The sequence below is a fragment of the Arvicanthis niloticus genome, chromosome 5 (assembly GCF_011762505.2).
Source record: "Arvicanthis niloticus isolate mArvNil1 chromosome 5, mArvNil1.pat.X, whole genome shotgun sequence".
In the NCBI taxonomy this organism is placed as follows: domain Eukaryota; kingdom Metazoa; phylum Chordata; class Mammalia; order Rodentia; family Muridae; genus Arvicanthis; species Arvicanthis niloticus.
Window position 1 is genome coordinate 99,012,796 of NC_047662.1, and position 26,631 is coordinate 99,039,426.

General features: G+C 48.7%; 1 protein-coding gene across 5 annotated transcripts in view; it reads right to left on the minus strand.

The window, feature by feature from the left end:
* Window positions 1–4,521: 4,521 nt before the first annotated feature.
* Window positions 4,522–26,631, minus strand: part of Frmpd1 (FERM and PDZ domain containing 1) — a 175,619-nt gene continuing 153,509 nt past the window's right edge. For 4 of the 5 annotated variants that reach the window (XM_076935043.1, XM_076935042.1, XM_076935044.1 and 1 more), the window contains exons 8-16: window positions 24,426–24,551; window positions 22,558–22,677; window positions 21,299–21,435; window positions 17,122–17,248; window positions 16,849–16,944; window positions 14,724–14,906; window positions 13,819–13,966; window positions 9,818–10,639; window positions 4,522–6,982 (exon numbers count right to left, since the gene is read on the minus strand). In XM_076935043.1, coding sequence (XP_076791158.1) covers window positions 4,647–6,982; window positions 9,818–10,639; window positions 13,819–13,966; window positions 14,724–14,906; window positions 16,849–16,944; window positions 17,122–17,248; window positions 21,299–21,435; window positions 22,558–22,677; window positions 24,426–24,551 — 4,095 coding nt within the window. In that variant the 3' untranslated portion in view covers window positions 4,522–4,646. Of the gene's footprint in view, window positions 6,983–9,817; window positions 10,640–13,818; window positions 13,967–14,723; window positions 14,907–16,848; window positions 16,945–17,121; window positions 17,249–21,298; window positions 21,436–21,817; window positions 22,004–22,557; window positions 22,678–24,425; window positions 24,552–26,631 lie in introns of those variants that run through there. The other variant, XM_034502424.2, reaches the window with a different exon arrangement.

Below are 26,631 nucleotides of genomic sequence, written 5' to 3' on the forward strand. Positions count from 1 at the left end.
ATTATCTGTTAGTTAAGGACGGCGATTCCAGGTCCTCGTAGACCTTACATAGCTCAAACAGGTGACTAGTTGCTTTCTGGGGTGAACCAAGCTTTAAACCACCTACCTTGTCTCTTTGGTTAGTATGGGGGACCTTATGATTCCCTGGGTTTCCCCTCAGCCAACAGGGGTCATGAGCTAACAGCCCTTTCCTGAGCACACAGGGTCCTTCTGCTGTCGGACTGTCCAAGTTCAAAGTCCAGACAAGACTTAGCAGGCAAGGAGTCTAGTGGCTGGTTACATACCTTGTGCATCTCCTGTCACAGATCAACTCAGAAACAGGCTCAGATGCATGAAGCGACTAGTCCAAGCTTTGTCTTTACTTATTAAGATTTATTTTTGTTCATATATATGGGTGTTTTGCCTACATACGCATGTGCACTTCGTGTATGCATGGTACTTGGGGAAACCAGAAGAGGGTATTGGAATCCCGCTCCCCTCCCCCCACCCTCCCCAACCTGCCACCCCTGCTGGAACTGGAGTCACAGAGAGTTATGAGCAGCCATACGAGTGCTGGGAACCAAGCCTAGGTTCTCTGCAAGAGCAACCAACGCTCTTAACTGCCGAACCAGCTCTCCAGCGCTCGACGGCTAGCCTTGTGCTGATAAAGACTATTTGCTACTTTCTGCTCAATCCCAGCCCTCCTAGGAGTACCGTTCTTTCAGAGAGACCTTATAATAAATGAGCCTGAATTTTCAAAAACCTGAAGCCTGGTTGCATTCCTCCTTGGTACACTATTTTCTCCTCTGGACTTTTCTTGGCACATCTCCCAGTCCATACAACGATCAAATTAAAAACAAAGTAAAACACCACCATCACCACCACCATCACCCCCACCCCCAGGGATTATAGCTGTGTGTTCCACCATGTGGAACCTTTAAAAATCAAAATACTCAGCATGGCCTCTGTCGGCATGCTTGGGTGCAGCTTGCAAAGCGGGTTACAAGGTCTTCAATGGTGCTTTCAGATGTGGGCTCCCAGCCACCAGTCCCTTTGCCTTGTATTCAGCCCCAGTGAACTCCTCTGCAGCTCATGCTCGGGGGTCATTTTGCTTCTCCCACAGTTGAAGAAGACATCTTAGCTGGTCTTGCTGCCTTTCTGACTGCCTCCACTTCCATCTATAACTCCACCCACCCACCCACCCAAAGATGCCTCAGCAGTTTCCCGTGGTACTTGGGTGTAGTTAAAATCGAGCCCTATCCCCACAGCCTTGCAGCACCCAGCCCTGTAGCTCCTCAGTTCTAACTGCTCTGGCCTCTCAGTGCTGTAGGCACACTCTATTTCCTCTCTGTTTTTACAGCTGGGGTTTTAAATGATCGTTATTTTTAAAAACATTTATGTGACTCTGTGTGCCTGTTTGTGTACCAAGTACATGCAGGCGGCCATGGGGAGTCAGAAGAGGATGACCAATCTCCAAGAACTGGAATTACAGCCGGGGATAGACCCCTGTTGCTCTGTAAGAGAGCCAAGTGCTCTTAACCACTGGGCCATCTCTCCAGCCCTGGTTCTTACTCTTTAAGTGTCAACTTAAATAGTCTCCATTCAGAATACCCTTTTCTGGTCACATCAGGTAAGGCTGGGTCATTTTTATTTTGTCTTGGTATCTTTTTGCCTGTTTTTGTTTTTTTTAAAAAACAATTATTTGTTTATTTTATGTATATGAATACACTGTAGCTGTCTTCTGACACACTGGAAGAGGGCATCAGATTCCATTACAGATGGTTGTGAGCCACCATGTGGTTGCTGGGAATTAAGCTCAGGGTCTCTGGAAGAGCAGCCAGTGCTCTTAACCACTGAGCCATCTCTCCAGCCCCGTCTTGGTATCTTTTTAAAAAGCCACTTCCATGTCTGTAATTTTTTGTCTTTCCTACTAATTAGATGTCTTTTGAGAGTTGTGCATGGTGGGACATGCCTTTAGTCCCAGCTCTTGGGGGCAGAGGAAGGCAGATCTCTATGAGTTCAAGGCCAGCCTGGTCTACATAGTGAGTTCCAGGACAGCCAGGGCTACATGGTTAGACTATGGGGGGAAGAAAAAAAAAGGCAGGCTGGGGAGAAGTCCCTTAAGGAGCCCATGTTTACTGTGCTCACAGTATTTTACCTGTTGTCACTGCATAGAAGACGCTAGTTGACAGAATGATTTATTTTCTCTCTTGACATCTAAATCCTACCAAATCTCAGGGCCTTACACACAGCATCCAATAAATGCTTGCTGACACCCAGCCCGAATCAGTGCTGCCTCTTACAGGAAGCCTTCCTTGATTCCTTTCTCCTCACACATCTCATCCTGCCTTCTCTGGGGTGACCCAGAGCTTTATCATTCTCCAACTCTAGAAGTCATCCGACCTCCATCAAGAACCCTTGAACACAGGATGCTCCCGTCGCCTGCTTCAGGGACGGAATGTATCAAAGAAAGTATCAGATAGAATGCCTTCCCTGTGTTTTAGCTTCTCCGTTAGCAATGTTCCTACCATCTCTGGACCTTACTCTTCCTTATGGGAACCACAGAGAAAAAGAATAGCAACCAAAGAAAGGTGGAAATAGCTTCATGCCTCCGGGGTGGGGGTGGGGAGCTCAGTCTTCTTCCTCCTGTCCACAACTGTCTCTCACACAACTATTACACATGTGCAACAATGTAAAGGGTTATATTTTACAAAGTATTCATGGGGCAGTCGTGGAGCAGGCCTTTAATCCCAGCACTAAGGAGGCGGAGTCAGGGTGACCCCTGTGCGCAAGGCCAACCTTGTCTACAGATGGAGCTCCAGGACAACCAGGGCTACAACTGAGAACCCTTGTCTCGAAAAACAAAACAACAGTATTAAAACTATCTGCATAAGGCTTCTGGCATACTATAGGTTTTAGTTAATTGTACTGGTTTGGGTCAATCAGGACCCAGCCGTTAGTGAAGCCTCACTGGTGAAGGTTGAGACCCAGTCCATAGCAATGAGCAATTTGCATCTTCCTGGCAAAAGTTCCAAGTCCTCTTCCACACCATCCAACTTGCTTTTAGCCTGGTATCCTGCTCCTTTTCAGTCATGAGACCCCTTCCAAGTTCCATTCAAGAGCTTAAAGTTTATTTGGAGCTTTATAAGAAACATTATTCTGAGGAAACTAATCCTCTCTGGGCACATGTACTGATTAACGCCTTATTAGGTAACACGTATCTGGGAGTGGGTTGGGAGGGACATGTGCTCCTCTCATGACAGAGGATGACTTCCCTTCTGCTTGGAAGAGAGCACAGGGAGTGGCTCCTCTCTGATCCTGCTTTTCCTGGGCAAGGTGAGGCACTAGGGTGCCTTACGGAGTAGAGCATCAACCTCCTATTGTGTCAGTAACAGGAAGAAAAACCAGACCTCATTGATGACCTCTGACAGTCCAAAGTGAGCCACCACGCCACATTTGACCAGACAGGAGAAGCCAGAGCAAAAAGTGTCCCAAAGAAATCTTGAAACAAGTTTGTTTGGAATGGAAATGCAGTGTGTGTGTGGGGGGGGGGGGGCGGGGGGGGAGGGAGGGGAATGGATGGGGTGGGTGGGGACAGGTCACAGTACACACTGACAATGTACTATTTCCTAGATCTATGCCTCTTCCAAGTGGATGAGTCTTCTCGTGTACAAAAGAGACAACCCAACTCATGAAGAGTTTATGCAACTTGTCCACGTCCATGGTGGGTAAGGAGGATGAACCTGAGTAGTGGGGCCAGTGAGGGAAGGATTGATAGTCTTCCTTCTGATCTAATATTGTTCTAGTAACGGCACCTTTCACTACTGGACTTAATGTTTGTCTTGTGATATTAAAAACGGAAACAGCGTGCAAGATTCAGGGGTAAAGTTTCAGATAAAGCACAGGATAACCCTCAACATGGGTGACCAAGCAGCTACAGAAGTGGTTCTCAACCTGTGGGTCACAAGACTCTTTCACAGGGGCTGAATCTTAGAAATTTATATTACAATTCAAGACAGTAGAAAGGTTACAGTTATGAAGTAGCAACAAAATAGTTTTATGGTTGTTGGTCACTCTAATATTTAGAACTGTATTAAAGAGTCACAGACCACTGAGCTGGGGAATTTACTGCCACCTAGTGGCAAGCTATGCTTGCAGCAGATATGCAGCCAAGCATATCGGGTTTCTGTCTGGCCCAGGTCCTGCCTTAGGAGGGTCGAACCTGTCAATCACACACATATCCACCTGTTTTCGTAGATTAGTGCCAAGTTAATGTAACAGGGGGACCAAGAGCAGCAATTCCTGAGTTCTTAGGACAAATCTGATTTTTTTCCCCTGATACCTGGCTGGCTGGCTGGCCATCTACTCATCTGTACCCTAGAACATCTGATCCAGGAAGAAAGGCTCATGTCATACAGCCTGTTTCCTCAAGTTCCCAGTGCACGCCTGGTACAAAGGAAGTGAATGTCTGTTGACTTGTGTATGAGTGAACATTTTTAATCCAAGTTTACCATCAGTCAGAACAGGAAAGGCAGGACAAGACAAGATTAAGCAGCAGTTTATTTGAATACTCTATGTAGTAAACATTTGAAGGGGTGGGTGAACTAGAAGAGACTCCTTGGAGAACCTTCCAGGCAAGGTAAAGGGGCCCTGGGTCGGTGACCTGTTCACAGAGCAGTGGATGCCCGGAACTTCTGTGTCAAACAGAACACAGCAGCCGTGAGAGCCGTGCACTGGCGGGCCAAGAGTTTCACGCTGAGGTCATGATAGCCTCTCTCACAGGTGAGTTTTGCGGCCTCCACAAATTGGTGGTAGGTGTACACCACGTCCCTTAGGTTCCCAGCCACTTCCCTGTGCCGGGTGGAACAGCGGCTACAGTCTGTGAACTGGAAGCAGAGGCCGGCCAGCTGGACCAGGTGCTGGAAAGTGACCCGCACGGCACCCTGCATCTCCTCTGGGGACTGATCCATTCTGATCACGTGTTGACAGCTGGATAGGAGCTTCTGTGAGCCCATGCACAGGCGGCTCCGGCTTTCTGAAAAATGCCAGGTGCACTTGTCAGGGGGGTGTTTGTTTCCAACCCCCCAGGAAGCTTCTAAAATGTCCTGTAGCTCCAGCAGGCTCTCTGTGAGTTGGACAAAGCCCTCAGGGGCATTTGCAGGGGCAGTTTTCAGCTGTCTCAGAGCCCTGGAGCAGTACTCTGGCCAGATGTGGCTTTTCCTGGACAGTGGTGTGGTGCAGCTGTAGGCACGGGCTGCCCTCCAGGGAACAGTTACCTGGCTTCCTGCAGAGGGTGGTGAGGTAAGGGGGGCAGCAGGGTGTGTCTGTGGGTCCCCATCTTCTTCCTCTGTCTCAGGCTGCAGGCCACGGAAGCATGTGGCATAGGAAAACTGACATCTGCAGTGCTCTAAGCCAATCCCGGCAGGCGCCACTTCGTTTATGCCAGCAAAACTGAAGGAGGTGACCCTGCTGAGGCTGGTGGAGCCTTCAGGATGGCTCTCTGGGGCAAAGCATAGGAAAGACCGCTCAGGTGGAAGGCAAATAGGACTATCACCTTTGCTTTCTGCTGGTGAGCCGTGACCTGAATCTGCTGAGCGGGGCTCTTCTTGACATGGTGAAAGCTTCGGCAGGGAAGGTACTGTAAGGACACAGATCTGCTGTAAAGTATCCACGGGGACGGAGTCTTCCTCTGTCACATGGTCAAGCCGTTCTGCCTTGATTGTCTCTGGAGGGAAGGCTGACTGAATGGTCTGTTCCCCAAGTAAGAAATCAGGGCCCAAGTCCAGTTCTGTCAACAGCTCCTGTTCCTGGGCTTGGCTGGCCTGACCTATAGCTTCTCTGTTTTCCCCTTCAGAGTTGGGTGAGCTCTGCCCTGTCCCTGTTGCAGGAGGCTCTGAGCAGAGGGAGCTGCTTATGTCACCAGCTGGAGCACTAACGTCAAGGGCCCGTGGAACGTTATCTAACCCGTCACCTTTGAAATCACCCAAGTCCTCCCCAAATCCCTTCTGGAATAGGCTGGGGCCATTTTTGTGTGTAACTTCACTGTCACCATCCAAGGACAGCTGTCCTTGTTGCACCTCATCTGCAGCTAAGACTGTCTCTTCAGCATTCACTTCACATTCACCACTGGTAGGCTCATCTCCAGGACACAAGGGCCCTGTGATTTTGGGGGTAATCTCTTGTATGTGATTTATTAAAAAAGAACCCGACCCCATTTCTGATTGCATCTCTTCCAGCTCTGATGTGTCTTCTTGAGGGACGTGGTGTGGCCCTGGGCTGTCTGGACTAGGGTCAGCACTAGAGAGAGGAAGGGTGCCAACCTCAGGCTCTGTAGTGAGTTCTTTGGGGGTGGTACCACCTGGGTCTTGACCTGGAGATACAATTTGAAAAGGCCTGACCTGAGCAGCCTGTGGGCTGGAAGAGCCTGTGTTGAGATGATGGGGGTTGTGAGGGATGCTTGCTGAGGAGCCATCGGTGGTGACAGCCAAGGGACTAGCCTCAAGATTCTCTGTGTTGCTGGGGTCGATTCGTAGGCGAATGGCAGAGATAGAAGACACTCGAGAATCAATGACTGACTTGGTTTCCATGGTCTCTGGCTCCATCTCCATGATCCTGGAGGCTGGATTTTTGCTCTTTGTCTCCCTCAAGGAAGCCAGCAACCCCAAGGCCTTGGTCTCCAGGAGGCCTGGCTCACCTTGCATGTCCTGCAGGGAGGACACAGTTGGGGAGGGGGCAGTGAGGGTCAGGTAGGGCTCTCTGCCGTAGTAGCACACATCATCCATGCTCTCTTGGGAGGCGGATGGCTCCAGGGGGAAGGAGACCTGGGCGGTGTGATCCGTCTGTAGGAAGGACCTCCTCTTCCTCAGGGACTTGGCATACTTCTTCACCCCTCCCTGCCTGCTTGGCTCTCCTCCCTCTGGGCCTGGATGCAGGCTTTCCTCGGAGCCGCGGGTTCTAGACTGACTCTGCAATCTCTTGGCACTAGGATCGGCAGCTCTGGGCCCTGCAAACCAAAACAAGGAAAATCACATTAAGCACGGACAGGCAGGGAGGTTGTTTGTGCTTGGGTAAGCACGCTGGCTTGTGTAGACTCGAGTCCTAAACCTTGGGCAAGCTAACTTTTCACTTCCCCAGTCTCCTCATCTGGCAGATAGGGATAATGATCATGGTAGACACTTGTCGTTGCTTGTCTAAGACCCATTCGCTCCCTTTTAGTTAGAGCACGCTGAAGTTCTTTTCGGGGTATGGTACTTCCCCAGTGGTTGAACGCTGGTTGCCATCAGTGGTGCTGGAGATATAGCTCAGAACCCTATGCATGCTGGGTAATTACTCTAACACACATACTACTACTCTCAGACCATAGTGAATTTACAACAGTGAAGAGATGAGATTCACAGTCCAGGCAGTCAGCTACAAACTCTGCAGAATCTCAGAAACAAGCACATATGTATTTTTTTAAAGGTGTTAGATGGTTTGGCAGGTAAGTGCATTGGCTGCTCTTCCAGAGGTCCTGGGTTCACTTCCCAGATGTTCCATGGCTACTCAAAACCAACTGTAACTCCAGTTCTAGGGGATCTGATGCCTTTTTCTGGCCCCTGAAGACACTACACACCCACAGAACACAGACATGTATACAGGAAAACACCCATAGACATAAAACTAATTTAAAATAAAAAAATAAAAATAAATGTGATAGCCTATGTCTATAATCTCAGCACTGAGGAGACCAAACAGGTTTAAGGCCGGTCTAGGCTATATATTTGAGTTTCTAGCCAATCTGGGCTACAAACATATCAAGACTGTGTAACTCAATAACTTAAGAATAATAATTACAAGTCATTGTTTATAGCCATAATACCCTGACAATACAGCCAAGGAACTCTGCTGCAAAGACTTCTGGCCTGGCTTCATGGTGATGTTAATTCATGACCACTGCTGCTGCTACTTCTGTTGATACTTATTTTACACATGAAGGGTGTGAGGGTGCATGGCGGGGACCCTGTCTTGAGGAGTTTGTGCTTGATGGAATGATCTTCTTAGGAGAGGCAGCGTGAGAAGTGGGCAGAAGGAATTAGGATTGCATGTTAGCAGGAATTCGGAGGCTCCTTCACTCCAACTGGCTTGAATGGAACTGAATAGCTTATCAAGTTCTAGGCCGTCCCTCAGACCTGCAACATCAGAACTGCTGAAGTTAATGCTCAGGAATGGACAGACTTTAAACAAGGCTCCTCAGATGATTCTGAGGTGCAGCCATGTTTGGGAGGTGCTGCCTTGACTGATGGTGAGAATTTGTGGAGCTCACCGTGATTCAGGAGCTGGATTGAAACCCAGGTACAAGAGTCCCAGTTCTAGGCTCTGTGTTTAGCACCACATTGATCCCCTGCCTGTAAAAGGGTATCTCCTATGGAACTAAATCCTGGACTGGGTCCCTGTAAAAGATTCCCACGTGCCAGTTCTAGCCACATCCCTCACCCTGCTCCTAGTATAAGGGCTCGTCTAGCAGGGGTCAGGGAGAGCCCAGGAGGAGGTTAGTTAGCCCAGTTGTCCGGTGTAGGGCAGCATACCCATTGCTGTTCTGATCCCATGGTCTACACAGAGAGTTCCAGGACAGCCAAGAGCACACAGTGAGACAACAACAGGGGAAGCAAAGGCCAGTCCCCAATGAACAAAAAAAATAATAATCAAGTCAAGGTAAACGGTGGTGAGTTCACTCATTCATTTAGTGATGATGCCCAGGTGCTGTGTGCTGGGGAGCTTCCCTGCACACGAGGAGCTTCCTCATAACCATACAGGTGAATGTGTAACTGCAGGCAGTGCCGAGGTACAGGCAGAACGCCATCACTGCTGGCATGAACCCATGACTGAGATACACAGCTGGCCCTGGTCTGGTAAACATGGAAAATGTTCTCTGCAGAAGGGAACCCTCAGCTGAGACTGGACAGCTGATGGGCAACCAGGTGAAGACAGGGCAGACGGAGTAACAGGTGCACGGGCAACCAGGTGAAGGCAGGGCAGACAGAGTAACAGGTGCAAAGGCCAGCTGTGATGAGAGAAATGGGGAGGGAGCAGGAAGGGAGACAAACAGGCAGAAGGCACCACACAGAGAGGGCGCCCTCAGCGGCTGAGCTGGCTTTTCTGCCAACAGCATTGAGAACCACAAGAGGGCAGTATGAGAGAGGCACAGGAGAGGGCCGAGGCTCAGACCGCCATGTCTGTGCTGCTTTCCAGGGTTTTTAACCTCAGAGAGTGGAGACAGTTCATGTGACCTTTTGTACATCTGTGTGTCCTGCAGGATTTTCCGGATAGGTCCGGAAGTCTTTCTGTGTGGACTTTACATTGCTGTTTTGTTTGTTTGGGATCATGAGGATAGATTAACAACCTCACAATCTTGGTTGGGAAACACATGAGAAACCCAGCCAACACATCCCCAACCTTCTGAGGTCAGGGACCCTTGGCCTCCCTAAGGCCATCAAACACCACTGATGGCCCGTCTTGTTGTTTCAACGCCCGATTCCAAGTATTCCCAGGACCCGTAGAGGAACAGCTACTCTCTCTACTGGGCACTCCATTCTTTTCTTGTGAGTCCTGTACCCCTGACAAGGCCCAGCCCAGTTGACACCTCTTCTAGTAAGCCTTCCCTGGTTCCCACAGTGGGATGAATTCCTCTCATTGCCCTCTGCCCACCATTCTCCAAACCTCCCTTGCAGCCCTGACTCAAGCCCATGAGGCTTATAAGATGGTCCATGGACTCACGAGTAGAAGAGCTGACCCTGGGCTCTTAGAAGCCAGCTAAGGGTACAGATCTGCTGGGATGGGTCGGGGGGTGTTAGGGGCTCACCCGAGAGTGTGTCTGGCGGCGTGAGTTTGTCAGCTGCATCATAGTACTCCTCATCTGAGCTGCCATCCTCAAAGGCCAGTGGGGGCAGTGCAGGCAGGGCCAGGGCTTCCAGCACGGAGCCAGGCTGAGCCTCCATCCAACCCTGCTGACACCACGGAGGTGGAGGTGGTGCAGCTCCCTGCCGGGCAGCTGTGCTCTCTGAGCCCGAGTCACTCAGGTGGCTGCCTGGGGAGACACTGGAACACAGGCTGTAGTAGTCAGTCCGGCTGCCCTCGTACAACCTGGGGTCTAGCCTGCTCATGCTCAGTTCTGGTCCCCAGCTGCAGGCCTCCGAAGCAAGGCCCTGGAGACCTTCTATCTTCTGGCACCGAGGATTGGTGTTCTGGGCCAGGTCCAGTAAACACAGGAAACCACTGGTCTCGACTCTGCTGTTTTCTTCTTGGCTGTCAGTATCAAGGCCCTTTGAGAAGCCTGGTGGGCCAAAGTGGAAGAAGCTGGTCCCGCTGGAGGAGCACGCATCTAAGTCATCCTCTTCCAGGGCGTCCATGGACTCGCTAGAACCGCTGGTCCTGCAGCCTCGGCTCTCAGTGTTGGCTGAGTCCGATGCCTCGGATTCAGCACTGTCTGTCATGCTGCTGGCCCCGCAGGTGCTCGGGCCTCTCCTGGTCGCCTCGGGTGTGGGGCTGTCTCCAGGAAGCTGCTCCTCCCTAGCAAATGGTCTGCAGAGACTCAGCTTCACCAGGCATCGGTCAGAAAGGGGCTCCAGTACACAGTCCACTTCAGAGGACTCCTCTGAGTCACTGCAGGCCCTGGACTCGTAGCCTGTGATAGACCGGGACACTGAGAGTTACAAACCGTTCAGGTCTGACAGATACCTGTGTGTCCTGCTTCCTGTTATCCCGCTGCAGTGGAAAATACAGAAAGTGATTGACCTAAATCATATTAGACTGACTAATACCAAGACCTAAGGAGGACACACCACTGTGCTACCTGTCCTTCATCCGTCTGAGCCACCTAAGGAGACAGAGGGAGTCCATCTTTTCTTCCAAGGAGACCCCTCTGTCTGTCACTTGTTTCTCCCTTGTACTCTCGCCGTTTCCTCAAACACCTCCCCTATGGTATCAGAACATCAAAATCATGAGGCACCAAATGTGAAATGCAAACTAGATGCCTGGCCTCTTCCTAATATGTGAGTCAGAGAGCAAGTGAGTGGGGCCTGAGGCTTTTAGGTGGCTTTGGGGACTCTGCTGCGATGGGCCTTTAGGACAGTGGAGATGCATCTAGCTGTGGGTACCTGGGAAGACTATGCATCATGGAGAGAGGTAGCACCAGACTAGGTTCCTGTTTTTCTCCCAATGGCTTCTGGGATAATCTCCTAAGAACATCTCTCTGCCCACTGCTTGGTCCTTCCTCCTCCTACAGGGAAGGGCCGACATTCCCTCACGAGGGATTCTCATAGTGTGGCCTTGTTGCTCCCATCACAGAGAGACCCTGATCCCTCTCCGTGTGTTCTCACACTGTGGCTCTGACCCCACCCTTGTTACAGCCATCACAGTATGTCTGGTCCATACCCCAGCAGACTGGCTCTCCTCTGCAGCCTCCCCCAACCTTGGTCTTGTGCCATGACTCAATGTTCCCTCTCCTCAAATGAGACCCCTCTTTTCATCTGCTTGGCTCCAGGGTGTTCTTTAGGAACCAAGCCTGCAGTGCACTGTCTCTGAACTGTCTCCAGTGCACAGTTCCTCCCATCACACTCTCCAAATCAGCATCACTCCAACTCTGGGCTGTTTCCCCGACTGGACTCTGAGCTATCGCTCACTCAGAAATGCTTGGCGAAAGCAAAGGACGAGTACTCAAAGCCCATCACCTCCTAACTACAGCCGGCCCTTCAGTAGGATTCATACGTGTGGATTTGTCCATAGGCTCAACATAGAGTAAAGTATATCCATGCTAGACATGTACAAGCCTTTCCTCGTCTCATGACGACTCCAACAACACAGTATGACAATGGCACGCTAAAATATAAATGATGGGGGTATGGCTCAGTGGCAGAACATTTGACTGTAATATAAATTATTATATTTATACAGTCATATATAAACTGCCATGTGCTGTTAGCTGTTGCTAAGTGCCGACTCAGGAAATAAGAGATGACCCCGCCACTCAAACGTGTTTATTTTGAATTTCCCTCAGAACGCTCTGCCCTGGATCAGGTTGGCCCCGTGCTCTATCACAGGAGAAAGAACAGCAAACTGCTAAGGGACTTAGAAAAACTGTGTTCCTGAGAACAGCCAGAAGGCAAAACGTTTCAGACCAAGATCACTATTGTTTATCTCATGGTATGAGAACAACTGCAGTGGGAGTGAAAGACCAGACACTTCTCCATGGAGAAGACGTTCTGCCCGGCACCCTCTTCATCAGTCAGGGTTCCCGGATGACTGTTGTTTATACAAGGCTTCTCCAGTCATTCCTGCTGAGTAACCTAAGTGCCAAATCTGATGCTCTGCTACACATTTGCCGCTTGCTGTTCTGTTCTTTTACTTTTGGTTGCTATAGACTAATAAACACGCTCATTCAAAACTGAAAGCATTGGCGGGTCTCAGGACCAGTCTCTGAAACACTGACAACAGGATAGGTTATCTAGAGTTTTACGTGAAAGATATGCAAGGACGTGTGCAGTAACATTTTGGAATTTTAGAAATAGAAGAACGTGCTTTCACTTTACTATCAGGTGTAGGGAGGAGGGGCTGCTTCGGAGTCCGCAGTGCTCATATGTCTCGTTCTCCAGCAGAGGCATGTTTTGCCAGCTGCAGATAGTTTCTGCGATTCTGTGATATTTGGAATTCTGGGAACTTTTCAGAGGGTACATAAATGCTAGAGCCCCAATGTGGGGTTGTTGATCATTCATGGGGGCTGGTTGTGGTTTATTAGTAGTTGTTCTCTCTCTCTCTCTCTCTCTCTCTCTCTCTCTCTCTCTCTCTCTCTCTCTCCCTCTCTCCCCCTCTCCCCCTCTCCCCCCTCTCTGTCTCTCTCTGTGTCTCTGTCTGTCTGTCTGTCTCTCTCCCTCTCTCGCCCTCTCTCTCCTCTCTCCTCTCTCCTCTCTCCTCTCTCCTTCTTTCTCTCCTATCTAGTGATTGAGGGTGAAACCAGGGGGATAAAGGGTGGGAAAGGAAGAACCCACAAAGTAGCAAAGACTGGTTACAGACATGTATAGGCTACATATAAATTATATACCATTTCATGGAAAGGATTGAACATGTATGGATTTTGGTAGGCACCAAGGGTTGTGGAATCTATCTCCTGTGGTTACCACAGAGAGCATGGATGACTGCATCTCTTTATCCAATCATCTGTTCTGGGATGATCTATGCCTGTTTTGCCCATGTGGAGGAAACACTATTTATTGGTGAGACCCTGAGCACCACTGTCTATGTCCACGTCAGCAACACCATGATGGCACCAGTGGGAGTGTCGGGCACTTGTTTCAGGTCAGGGTTTCTCCCTACAGAGCAGCTGTTTAAAACATCATCAGGACTGCCTTTTAAGAGCCACGTCAATAGAATATCTGAGGCAGAGGTCTGATGGCAGCTAAAGCTGCCTGGGGACCTGTCTGTCTCCCCTGCCCTTTAATTTTTCTGTTTCCACCCTACTTCTTCATTCTTTACATGGCATAACGGCAAGTCTCTTTTGGCTCCAGGTATCCCTTTCTTCTAAACACGTAAGGCTGAGAATTTCTATCACACTTCAAGAATGAGACAGAGTGCAAAGGTGTGGTGAGAACCAAGTCACCCACGTTCTAAAAGTGACATCTTCTTTTGCTGAAAAATAAGATCTTAGGGATGGTTTTGGGAAACTCTGCAGGGAATCGGAGACCTAGCATTCCTTGCCATTTAGGAGAATTCCAAATACTAAGAAAGCATCTCTAATATTTAAGAAAGATTAACGGCTCAGTTGGAAACAAAGGGGGCCTGTCCTGACTGGGGAAAGACTCAGCACCTTACCTTCTTCAGCAGACACCCGGTGAGTCTGCTGTTTGTTTCCAGACCAGAGGAAGACAGAGTTGGTCGGGTCCACAAACAATCTGTAGTACCCCGAGATCAAGCAGGCCAGGTCTTTTGCACTGCTGGATTCCAGCAACAAAGTCAGAACCTGTGAAAGCAAATAGAACATTTCTGTTTGTAGAGGACCAGGATACAACAAGGCCTTACGAGGCCAAAGAGAGATACTAAGCCATGTCCGCAGACTGGCTCCTACTGTCCATATTCTCATACATTGCCTCCTTTCTTTCTATCCTGTGTCCTACCCCACTCTACCTGCCCTACCCACACAGCCGGTCCCTTAAGGACCTGACCTTTCACAGGGAAGAGCGGAAGAATGACAGAGAATAAAGACAGGATGATAAAAATACAGTGCTTTTCTTGGGGACAGTGGATGAAATCAAGGGAGGAACCAGTGACCACGGGAACTTCCAGAAAGGCCCCAGGCTGGGTTCCGCCCTCTCCTGTGATAGGTCAGGTCTTTAAGGGTCAGGGTGGATGAGACAAGTAAGATGGGGTGGTATAGAGGGTAGAACAAAAGGAGACAATGTGTAGATTAGGCATGAGGGACCCACTGTGTGTCAGGAGGCACCCTGAACTATTATTTACCCATTTCAAAGAGTTCGCCCAACAAACTCTGGGTGCAGAGTTTTTCATCAATCCAACACATGGGCCAACTAACAGAACAAAACCTTGTCACGAGCTTCTTGGGGTAATGCAGGCTCTATTCGCCACTCTCCATCTGAGGCAGCTCCTTTGAGCCAGATCTACAGTGGGCTTTACTATTGCTTAAAGCTTGTATAAATTACCCTAGAATATTTTACACCAATCTCCAGGAGCCAAACTGAGGAGCTGTTCCGCTGTGTTACCTTAACGTCCTGAAGGTAGACCTTGACCATGCTCACTTTCTCAGACTCTTCCGTCAGCTCCACACGGCTGATGTTGGCGAACTCTGCCAGTGTGGACATGATGTTGAGCTTGCTATTGATGATCTGGCTAATCCCGTACTTGGCCCCAACCAGAAGAGCAACATAGGACTCTCTATCCTGTAACTGCAGAAGAGTGGAAGGGAGATTAGTTTCTATTCACAAGCTTGTAAAAACACAAACACGGGGCAGGAGAGGTGGCTCAGTGGTTAAGAGCACTGACTGCTCTTCCAGAGGTCCTGAGTTCAATTCCCAGCAACCACATGGTGGCTCACAACCATCTGGAATGGGATCTGATGCCCTCTTCTGGTGTGTCTGAAGACAGCTGCAGTGTACTCATATAAATAAAAATACATAAATCTTTTTTTTCTTTCGAGACAGGGTTTCTCTGTGTAGCCCTGGCTGTTCTGGAACTCACTCTGTAGACCAGGCTGGCCTCGAACTCAGAAATCCGCCTGCCTCTGCCTCCCAAGTGCTGGGATTAAAGGCGTGCACCACCACTGCCTGGCATAAATCTTTAAAAAAAAAAAATAAAGAAAACACAAACATACTGCACATGATGTCTCTCTCTACATTTTTTTTTGAAATGGTTTTGCTGTGTAGCCCAGGCTGGCCTCATATTTATGGCTCCCCTGATGCACTCTCTGGAGTTCTGGGCTTACAGTATGTGTCAGGTATTGCTTCTCTTTCCACCATGTCTGTTTTCTATTTGCAGCCCCCATCACCATTTCCTGAGATTACCCCTCATGGGGCCACCCACAGCTAAATTAAAAATAAATGTATCTCCTATAAACTCTTTATTTTTTACTATATTAAAGTTATGTGTTTAATGAGTGTGTCTCTGTGTACTTGAGTCCAGTGCCAACAGAAGCCAGAGAGAGGGTGCTGGATTCCCTGGAACTGCAGCTACAGGCAGTTGTGAGCAGTACAAGGTAGGTGCTGGGAACTGAACTCAGATTGTCTGCTAGAACAGTACACGCTCTTAACCTCTGTAATCCCAGCACTTAAAAGACAGAGGCAGGAGAATGAGTTCCAGGTCAACCACCAAGTGCCAGGTATACAGCAAGTATGAGGTCAGCCCTGTATAATTGGCTGTCCGTTTCTGGTATCAGTTCTTTCCAGAGACAGGACTAGTAAAGGCAGGCTTGGGATAGGAGGACTAGAGCCTGTGGGAACATAGAAGCTTTCCCAGCCCCTTCAAACCCTTCTGTTCTGCCATCTCCTCTCTCTCACCTTATCCTTATACATAGATTCTTTCCATTCCCCCCCCCCCCCATTCCTCTAACTACCCACTTCTCTTCTGCCTGTGCTGTGAGGTCAGCAGTCTCACTGGACTAACTCATGACAAAAATAATAAGATACATAAAACCTCTGGATTCTTTCCTTATTAGTCTAAAAAAAAAAAATGCCAAAAACCAAAACAAAACAAAAAACCCAAATCTCTACTGGCCAATAAGATGGAAGGTTCTGGGGCTGGTAACATGGTGGAGGGGAGGCCCTTAATTCGTACCCATGAACACTGCTTGCTGTGAAGCTCACGTGCTAGGCCAAGGTTCCACCAGGGAAGCAGGAGGAATGAGCTCAGGGCAGAGGCTCTCCTTCACTTGTCTCAGGCCCACACCTCAGCTCATTTCCTGCACCATCAGGGCCCAGTCAGGCAACCAGTCCAACAGTCCATCTACCACTCCTCATTTTCCCTGTTGCCCCCATGTGCTGAAGTCCCAAGGGTGCTGCTTACAACAGGCTTCACCCCATTTGTGCTTTTCTCCCATGTTCTAGCCAGGTCCCATTCGGCCATCTGAAAACTTTCTTCTTGGACCCAGACTAAGGTAGCAAAGTGAATCTATCTTTCCGTCCTCCCCCCAGACAGTGGCCATAGCCTGCATCATGGCTTTGTCCCGTGGGGTAGCTTCTTTCATCTTTAAGGGCAGAAATTATAACTATGCAGCTCTGCCTCCCCAAGCATCTTCCACAGGGCTGGCCCCAAGACGGGGCCCAATACATAGCTGCCAACCTGCCAGTGTTCAAGGTCCCAGATAAGCAGGAGTCTATGTTGTCTGGTACATACCATCAAAGTAGCATTGAAGACTTTCCCGCCGTATGTCTTGAGTTCCCCAAGGATCTGAAGATAGTTTAAGCGTAGCTGAGCAGCAGAAATAAGTTGCTTTAATAGAAAAAAAAAAAAAAAAAAAAAAAAAAAAAAAAAAAAAGAAAAAAGAAAACAAAAGATTACCAAAATCAGAGTTATTTCATTGCCTAAAATCTAGGCAATGGGGAAAATGACTCCCCCAACATTTCACAACAGAAAGCTGGGTGGGTAGCAGAGGCTAGACTGCCTTACCTTCTGCCGGGGTTCCAGCAAATTCTGGTTTCTCTTCATGTGGAAACTAATGGCTTTCTTGATGTCTTTGCCTTTCATATTTCGGAGTAAAGTTGGAGATATAAAATTCTCTATTCCCCAGTCTTTCCTGCCGTGAGACATTGGAAACCCATGTTTACTTTGCACTTGGTTCTAACAAAGAGCCAATGACACATACTTCAGATCTAGAGCTTCGACATACAGCTGTTAGGAGACAGGCATAGAGACAGAGGTGTAGATACAGAAAGAGAAAAAAGAAAAAGAAAGAGAAAGGGGATGACTGTGGTGGTCTGAATGGGTTTGCCTCCCATAGACTCATGTGTCTGAATGCTTGACTCATGGCGAGTGGGCAGGATTAGGAGGTGTGGGCTTGCCAGAGTAGGTAAGGCCTTGTTGGAGGAAGGCTATCACTGTGTGGGGTTGAAGGAGCTTTGGGGGGTGTCTTCTAGTGCTCAAGCTCCGCTCAGTGTAGAATCAGAGCCTCCTCTTGGCTGCTTGAGGGACACAGTCTCCTTCTGGCTGCTTTTGAATCAAGATACAGAATCTCAGCTCCTTCTCCAGCACCATGTCTGTCTGGACACAGACATGCTGCTCCCTGTAGCAGGATACTCATTCTGCTACATTGTATTCGCAGTGGAGCTCGGTGATTAGGCAGTAGAAGAGGAGGTGGAGCTGGGAGAGAAAGAGAGGAAGGGGAGGGGAGGAAAAGAGGAAGGGAAGGAGAAGGAGGAGGCTATCAGCCATGGAGAACCACGGATGAGTCGAAAGCTGTCCTGGGTAGCAACTTCTATCAAAAGGTTAGATATTGGGTAACAACTCGAATTGTGTGGGCATCTTGTTGATTGCGCATTTCTAAATATAAAATCCTTTAGATAATCATTAAGCTTTAAGAGTCTCATTTCGACGACTTCCGGTCTGGGCCCGAGCACTGAACAGATCACCAGCAGCAGCTCTGCCCCAACCTCACAAAACCCAGAGGAAGTGGGGCTCCCAGGACTCTGACCCGGGGAGTATCTCAGATAAAAATGAATCACCCGTGATGTCTGCTGTTAGGAGTTCTAATCCTGATGCTGGCCTCCGGACTTAGACTACTCAGACCTTCGATGGGCCTTTGACAAGGACATCAAACAGCTAGAGACTGACATCACTAATCTGAAGAAATCCCTTGTTTCTCTTTCTGAAGCGATCTCCAAAAATTGCAAAGGACTTTATTGGACTTGATTTTCTCCTTTACAACAGAAAAGGCTGTGTACAGCTCTTGACTGTGAACAGCCCTTAAAGAAGAATGCTGCTTCTACATAGACAAAACAGGGATGATTAAAGAGAGCATGAAAAAGCCAGAGAAGGTCTTGAGAAAAGACAGAGAAAGAGAAAGATGAGAGCTGGTACAAGAATTGGTTTTCAACCTCTCTGTGACTGTCAACCCTACTTCCTTCTATCTTGGGACCATTCATTGGGTTATTTTTGGTTATTTCTTTTGGTCCCTGGGCCTTACATAGGTTGACTAACTTTGTGAAACAACAGATAGATAATCTGATAGCAAAATCTATTCAGATACATTGTCATAAGTTAGCTATGGAGGACCATGAGACTCAAGATGAGGCTGTTACTCTATCCAGGGTGCTCCCAAGTCCCATCTCCACCCAACCTAAAAGAGGGGACTTCTGCCCCTAGACCAAGCAGAGAGGGGCCACCCAGAACCCCCTCTGACTGGCGATCTGAATTCTTGCTTAGGCTGCGAGGCTAAGCACTACAAGGGAATATAAATAAAAGTTAAAAATACGTTTCTGGGTTCCCTGAGGGACAAGCCTGACTGCATAGGGGTTGATGTCAAAAGTATCCCCTCTCCAGGAAAAGACATCGGGACAGGTATGGCCCTCATGCCTCACTGGATAACAATAGGAGGACCAGAGCCATTACAAGGTCCCCTTTAATTACTGGAGGTCAGGCCTCTATCCCCGCCTTGGCAGGATTAGAATAGCCATGGCCCTTCTATACTTGGAGAAGGGAGGAGATGTCAGGGGCAGCCCTGCTTATACACTGAAGGCCTAAAATCAGCCATAAGCCTAAAATCAGCAATAGGCCTGACATACATGCCTGCTAACACAAAGTCTTGGGTCTCTGCGGAAAAACACTGAAACAGATGTCTATAAACTATTGTAAACAGGCAGCTTTTATGGAAATTTACCAGCCTGAGTAGCCATAGACCTTGTAAATAGGCAGCCTTGGCAGATAGTACCAACTTAGATAAGGACAAGTGAATCATAGGCAGAGTCATAGTGACCTGACTCCTGAACCTTTACCCAGCTGATACCCTGTTCTGAAAGATATCTGTACTCCCCCTGAACACCTATGCTCCTGTGTCATCCCCTTCCCCACATCCTGCATTTTTCTGTTTATAACCCCGTGTTAAAAAGTAAAAGTTATTATTTGATAATAATAATAAAAAAAGGAAAAATTAAAAAAAAAGAGTCTCATTTCTACTGGGTATTGTGAGGATGGCAGATATTGTCTGGTTTTAGCTGAGCTTTGTGGATGCAACATGGTGGATTGGCAGAGCCACCCCCCACGCTGGCATCTCGTGGGTGCCAGGGTCTATACATCTAGCTAGCCAGAGCCAAGGAGCAATGGGAACATCGTGGCTGCCTGGGAACAAGCTGGACCAGGTGCTGTTTTCTAAATATCATATCACCCCTACAGTTCCCTGCCATGATGATAATGGACTGAATGTCTGAAACTGTAAGCCAGCCCCAATTAAATGTTTTCCTTTGCTGGGCGGTGGTGGCACATGCCTTTAATCACAGCACTTGGGAGGCAGAGGCAGAGGCAGGTGGATTTCTGAGTTTGGGGCCAGCCTGGTCTACAGAGTGAATTCCAGGACAGCCAGGGCTACACAGAGAAACCCTGTCTCGAAAAACCAAAATAAATAAATAAATAAATAAATAAATAAATAAATAAATAAATGTTTCCCTTTATAAGAGTTGCCTTGGTCATAGTGTCTGTTCACAGCAATGAAACCTGAACTAAGACAATGTCCATATCTTCATTTATCTCTATATGTGTATCTCTCCATTAAAGGAGAGACAGAGTCGGGGGGGGGTTCCCCATAAACACACATGATACACATTATATACATTCTGCATTTAGGACCTCTTGACTGGCCTGGAAACTGACCGGTCTTGGTGTGGGATATTTCATTAATCAAAGCAGAAGTTCTTATCTTTTTAGAAATTTCATTCATTTATTGTGTGTCTATACTGAGTCAAACTTCTAAAAGGGGGAGCCAGAACTGCTGTATTTTAGCAAGTGTGTACATGTGTAGTCATCAGAGGACAACCTGTGGGAACCGGTTCTCTCTTCCCACGTGGGTCCTGAGGATTGAACTCAGACTGTCAGGCTTGGCCGAAGGGACCTTTACCTGCAAAGCCTTCCAACAGGCCTGTTCTCAGTCCTTTTAATGACAAAAACATGTGGCGTGATCATCCACATATAAGAACAACTCTCCCACTCTCTGCTAGGGAAGAAGCCAGGGCCTTGCGTGTGCTAGGCAAGCACTCAGCCACTGAGCTGTGTTCATGCCCAAACGCTCCTGCAACAGAGTGCGCCTGCAAATCCCCAAGGCTAAACTTTAGAACATTATTAGCCTAGAAGCCTCAGAATCCCTCTAAAGTTGCTCCTTGACTCATTACATCAGGGATCTGTTCTATTTTTAAAACCGGATTTCTCCATTTGATTTCGATACCCAGACGAGCTAGAGCCAAGTCCTGGAGATGAGCTTAGTATAATGGATGTTAGTTCTCGGAGCTAAGAATCAAGAAAAACATGGATCTTAGGACTTGAAGCATCCCCCATTTGGAGGAAGGCATAATGCAACAGCGATTGTTCACACCATTGGAAAAATTAATTTCCAAAACATCCCTGCCCTCAGAAGTTGTCAACTGATGGCTTCAGAATTCTTTCAGGGACTGGAAATGTCCAAGGGGACTCTGTTACTGCAGTGGAAATGGCTTCTACTCAGACAGGGAACCAGGCTGGGTAAAGGGAAATGGATGGAGAGACAAAGGCAGATGGGTGAGTATCAGCTTTCTGTGAAGTCCGGCCATCCTGGCTAGAAGCCAGCAGTCACAAATGTGACACAGCTGCCACCCCTGCCACTCACTCTATGTACTTCAAAGAGATCTTCTGTGGCTGGGCACAGGCATAGATCCGCTCCTGGATGTGCAGGGCTGCAAGCCGGAGGGCAGAGTTGCACTTCATCTCCACAGCAAAGCGCTCCTGGAGTACATCACTGCAGCTCTGCAAGAGATCACACAGAGCAGCTAGGCAACAAGAGCATGCACACGGTACCTCCCAGTTCTCTCTGGTCAGAGCAGCACCATCAGCAGTCAGCTTTGAGGTCTTGGCTCAGTAACCTTAGTTATGCATGGTGTCTCCCATTATTAATCGCATACTAACTGTGTATGTGATCTACGTTACTTGATTTCTGTGGGGTTTAGAAAAAATACCATGCAGCAATGTGAGCATAAAGCACATAGTGCTGCCTTATGCAAGTGTAATGCACTGGTGCCGTGCCTGCTGCTATTACTATTTTCTAGCCTTAAGCCCAAATGGGCTGTAAACTGATGACATCTCCCAGATACTCTTCCCATCCAAATAAAAATAACAGACGTAATCTTACTCCAGGCAATGGAGGGCAAGACCTAGTTAGGAGTCAAGAAACCAGGTTTCTAGCTGAGCATGGTGGCAGATGCTGTAAAACCCAGGACTCAGAGGCGCAGTCAGCTGGATCTTCAAGGCCAGCCTGGTCTACAGAGCTAGTTCTAGGACATCCAAGGTTATATGAAAAAATGCTGCCTCCAAAAAAGAGGGAGGGAGGGAGGGAGGGAGGGAGGGAAGGAGGAAGGAAGGAAGGAAGGAAGGAAGAAAGGAAGGGAGGGAGGGAGGGAGGAAGGAAGGAAAGGAGGGAGGAAGGAAGGAAAAAATGGAGGAAGGAAGGGAGGGAGGGAGGAAGAAAGGAAAGAGGGAAAGTAAGAAAGAAAAAAGAAGCCAGGTTTGGCTCTACTGCTAAGTGGGGGCATCAGACACATGCCCCTTCTTAAGACCCAGTTACGTCATCTCTAACATGAGTTTCTGCAGCACTAAAGCCCCATTCTGCAATAAAAGTGGAAAGGATAACAGTGTTTAATAGTATTAGAAAAATGTATCATCTACATTGAGGACTAAGCCTAAATTTGATTAGTCTACTGCAAATCTCCCATTACAGTAACTCAGAGCAGGAACAACAGGGAGAGATAATGAGACCCACTGTCCTCTAGAAAGAGACAATCCCTCGGGAGAGCGTTTAGCTGCCATCAACCCAGAATAACCCAGTGTGCATCCTTGAGGACACTGGCATCCCAGGAAGCACAGCCTGGTCACCTGCAGGTAGAGATACTCAAAGGCCACGGGGTCTTCTTTCAGCAGGTCCAGGGGATCCTTGGGAACAAAGCACACCCTGAAGAGGCAGCGAGAGTCCTGGGATTCTTCCCTTTCCACCACCTGCCCAAGGTAAAGGAGATACAGTGATCTCGTGGCTCTCTCTACAGCAGCTTCACAAGGGAAGAGAGAAAGGGAGGCCGCTGTTCTAATTCAGTCTTTCCCAGGCAGCACAGCCTCCTCTCTTAGCCTGGCTTTCTTTCCCATGGTGTGGAATGTGAAAGATTCAAAGAGTGTTGTTTCTTCTGTCAGAGGAATCCCTGTCCACATCTCAATGTCTTCCCAGGGACAGTCTAGGAGACCCTGTCCACATCTCAATGTCCTCCCAGGGACAGTCTAGGAGCCTCTGTCCCCATCTCAGTGTCCTCCCAGGGACAGTCTAGTATCCTCTGTCCACATCTCAATGTCCTCCCAGGGATAGTCTAGGATCTTCTGTCCACATCTCAGTGTCCTCCCAGGGACAGTCTAGGAGACCCTGTCCACATCTCAGTGTCCTCCCAGGGACAGTCTGGGAGACCCTGTCCACATCTCAATGTCCTCCCAGGGACGGTCTAGGAGACCCTGTCCATATCTCAATGTCCTCCCAGGGACAGTCTAGGAGCCTCTGTCCACATCTCAGTGTCCTCCCAGAGACAGTCTGGGAGACCCTGTCCACATCTCAATGTCCTCCCAGGGACAGTCTAGGAGCCTCTGTCCATATCTCAGTGTCCTCCCAGGGACAGTCTGGGAGACCTTGTTCACATCTCAATGTCATCCCAGGGACAGTCTGTGAGACCCTGTCCCCATCTCAGTGTCCTTTCAGGAACAGTCTAGGACTATTTGATTTGTGGTTTGAATGTGAAGCCCCCTCCCCCAGCACATGTTTAAACAGGTGGTCTTCAGTGGGAAGGGCTGTCTTGGGAGACTGCAGAGCTTTTAAGAGGTAGGGCTGCTTGGAGAGAGTGTGTCTCTGAGGCCCTGGGGGTATATCTTGGGTCCCTCTATTTCCTATCTGCTGCTACAATGTGACCAGCTGTGATAAGATCCCACCATCATGGACAAGGACTGTTCCTGCTGCCATGCCAATGATGATGTGTTGCAACTCCTAAATTCAGAGGCAAAATAAACTTCTCTCCTCTCCTAAGTTGCTCCTGACAGGGATTTTATCACAGCCAGGACAGAATGCATATGAGTGTTGATTTCCACAAATGAAGATGGAGTTTGTATCCCTCTGCACTTTATTATTCTTTAAGAGTTTGCAGCAGTGAGTGGTGACTGGGTCATAAGTCACTTGCTTCTCCGTTCCATTCCCTTCCTGAAGAGGCTCTCCCCTTCCCCAACTGTAGAACGTCTACTGAGCTTTTCATAGTACACACCCTACAATCATTTGTTGAACTGACCCATGTTTGACTTTAAAGAGTCTGTGCTACAACTTCTTGCATAGCTAAAGGAATGGGTGGCACAGATGGACTGACTGTCCTGCCCTATCATGGGGGTTGCCTCTCAGTGGGGCAATGCCACAGAAAGGGTTTTGGACAAAGCAACCAATGTCCCCTAATAGTTCTGAGACAGTAGGGTGCTAGGAAAGATGATCAAGGCTAGAAGCAAAAGGACTTTGTCAGATATATGACGGGGAAAACGACCTTACCCTGCTGAGCCCCTATCTCCACACCTAGAAGGTGGGCATCTTGGACTATGCCCTGCATACCTCACAGGAACAGATGCAAACCAGGCCCAAGTCTTGCCCTTCTTACCCAGGCTGAGTGAGTGTGTGATCCAGCCCTGAAGTGGCTGAGGAGCCTGGCTTCCCAGAGCGGGGCAGGTCCTCCTACCTGCTGAATGAGTTCCTCCTCGTGCAGAAGGTGTAGGCGGGAGATGCCACACTGCTCCTCTAGGGCCAGCGCAAAGTACTCGATACTTCGGATGGACAGCTTCTCCTTCACCGTGAGGATGATGTCCTGGCAGCAGAGGGGAGGAGGGGTCACCTGATGAGTGGGGAGACTTCCCGGGCCTTCTTACAGCTTCCCCAGTAGAAGAAGTTGGTGCTGCCGTGTCCGCTGCTAACACAGGCAGGGCCCCAGCTCCCATGAGGGCCCTGTACCGCTCATGGCAGCAAGGATGCAGCCACCATGGGGAGATACCAGTCTCTGGTCTCAGTGTTGGGATAGAAACTCTCTGGAGTTGCCAGTCTATACCAACTGCTTTCTGGACAGAGTCCTCCCAGTTCCCTCATGTGACTGTGAGATGTTGGCTTTAGTTCCTTCCTCTGAAATGGAAGATAACAATGCCTGCAGACTGCGGGTAGGTGGTCAGGATGGAAAGGCAGATAATGCTGTGCAGGGGCCCCACAGCCACCAGGACACACTTGGCCTTTCTCCCCAGTGGCCCCGTCATGGCGGATGCCTCAGGCACCCACAGACATTCTTCCCTCTGACATATACACTTTTTTTTTCCCCCATCACTTTTTGCAAGGCTGTTTCTGTCCTTTTAAGTTTGACTTACATGTCACCTCTTCAGAGAGATTCCATATGGCTATTGTATCTAAATGTCACCCTGCCTATTATTCTCAGCTGCAGGATTTACTTTGGTTGGGGATTGAACCTATGGCCTCACATACACTAGGCAAGAGCTCTCCCGCTGAGCTAGCTCCTGGGGCATGTTTATAGTCCCCCACCATTATTCAATATCCATTTCTTTAATACGATACTCTTTTTGTAAAAGACAGTCCATCAGGCACATGAAAGGGTTGTAGACCGAGGCTGATCCTCCTCGGCTCGCTGTGTCCGTGGACACACTGTTCTTCTCTGTGGCTCTTTTCTGTTTTGGTAGACACCAACAGCTATCAACCAGACTGCTGTGTGCACTCATTTCCCCACAGAAGGCACTTAGTGCACTCCCTGCCAGGTGGTGTTCTACATAAGCTCACCTCTAGCCTTTGTCTTCTTGCTCGTTTCCTTTCCCCTTAATAGACAGCAGCTCACTGACAGTGTAGACCTCACCAACGTTGGAGTCTTAGTCAGGGTTTCTGCTGCTGTGATAAACACCATGACCAAAAGCAACTTGGGGAGGAAAGGGTTAACTCAACCTACACTTCCACATCACTCTTCATCATTGAAGGAGAGGAACTCAAACAGGGCAGGATCCTGGAGGCAGGAGCTGATGCAGAGGCCATGGAGGGTTTCTGCTTACTGGCTTGCTTGGCCTGCTTTCTTATAGAACCCAGGACCACCAGCTCAGGGCTGGTGCCACTCACAGTGGGCTGGGCCCTCCCCATCAATCACTAATTAAGAAAATGCCCTACAGCCAGGTCTTGAGGAGGCCTTTTCTCAGCTGAGGTTTCCTCCTTCCAGATGACTCTAGCCTGTCTCAAGCTGTAATAAAACTAGCCAGCACAGTTAGGGTCTGCTATTCTCCAATGCTTGGGGCCTTGGAGATACTCAGCAATGTGTCACCTGATCAGTGATCACTGTGGATGCACTACAGAACTCAGAACCTCAGATTTCCAAAGTCCCAATTGTGAACGGCTGCCCGCCCCCTGGCCCCCGTGACTCCTGCCCACCAGTGTCCTCACTGCTGGCTCCATTACCCTCTACAACTAAAGTGGTGACTAAGTTCTGAAGAGGGTATCTGCCTCTGCAAGTCAACAGCATTAATTCGACACCTACTGTGTGCCAGGCGTGGTGCTTACCACAGCAGACAGACCCATCACTCTCTCTTAACTGTACAATTATGAAATATGAACTTATACACTTTTGGCATTGCAGACTGCTGAATTTATGAAAATCGTTTTTACTTCGTTTCATTCACTAATTTTCTGTGCATGTTGGTGGTTGTGCACATGCCAGTGTGTCTGTGGAGGTCAGAGGACAGTTTACAGGAACCTGTTCTCTCCCCCCACCATGTGGGTTCTGAGCTCAGTCCCAGGTTGCCAGCTTTGGTGGCAAATGCTTTACCTGCCGGGGTATTTCACTGGCCTGTATTATTGGTCTTTGACTGGTGGCAATCCTGCCTCTTGACTCTGACGGTCCCTTCTCTCAT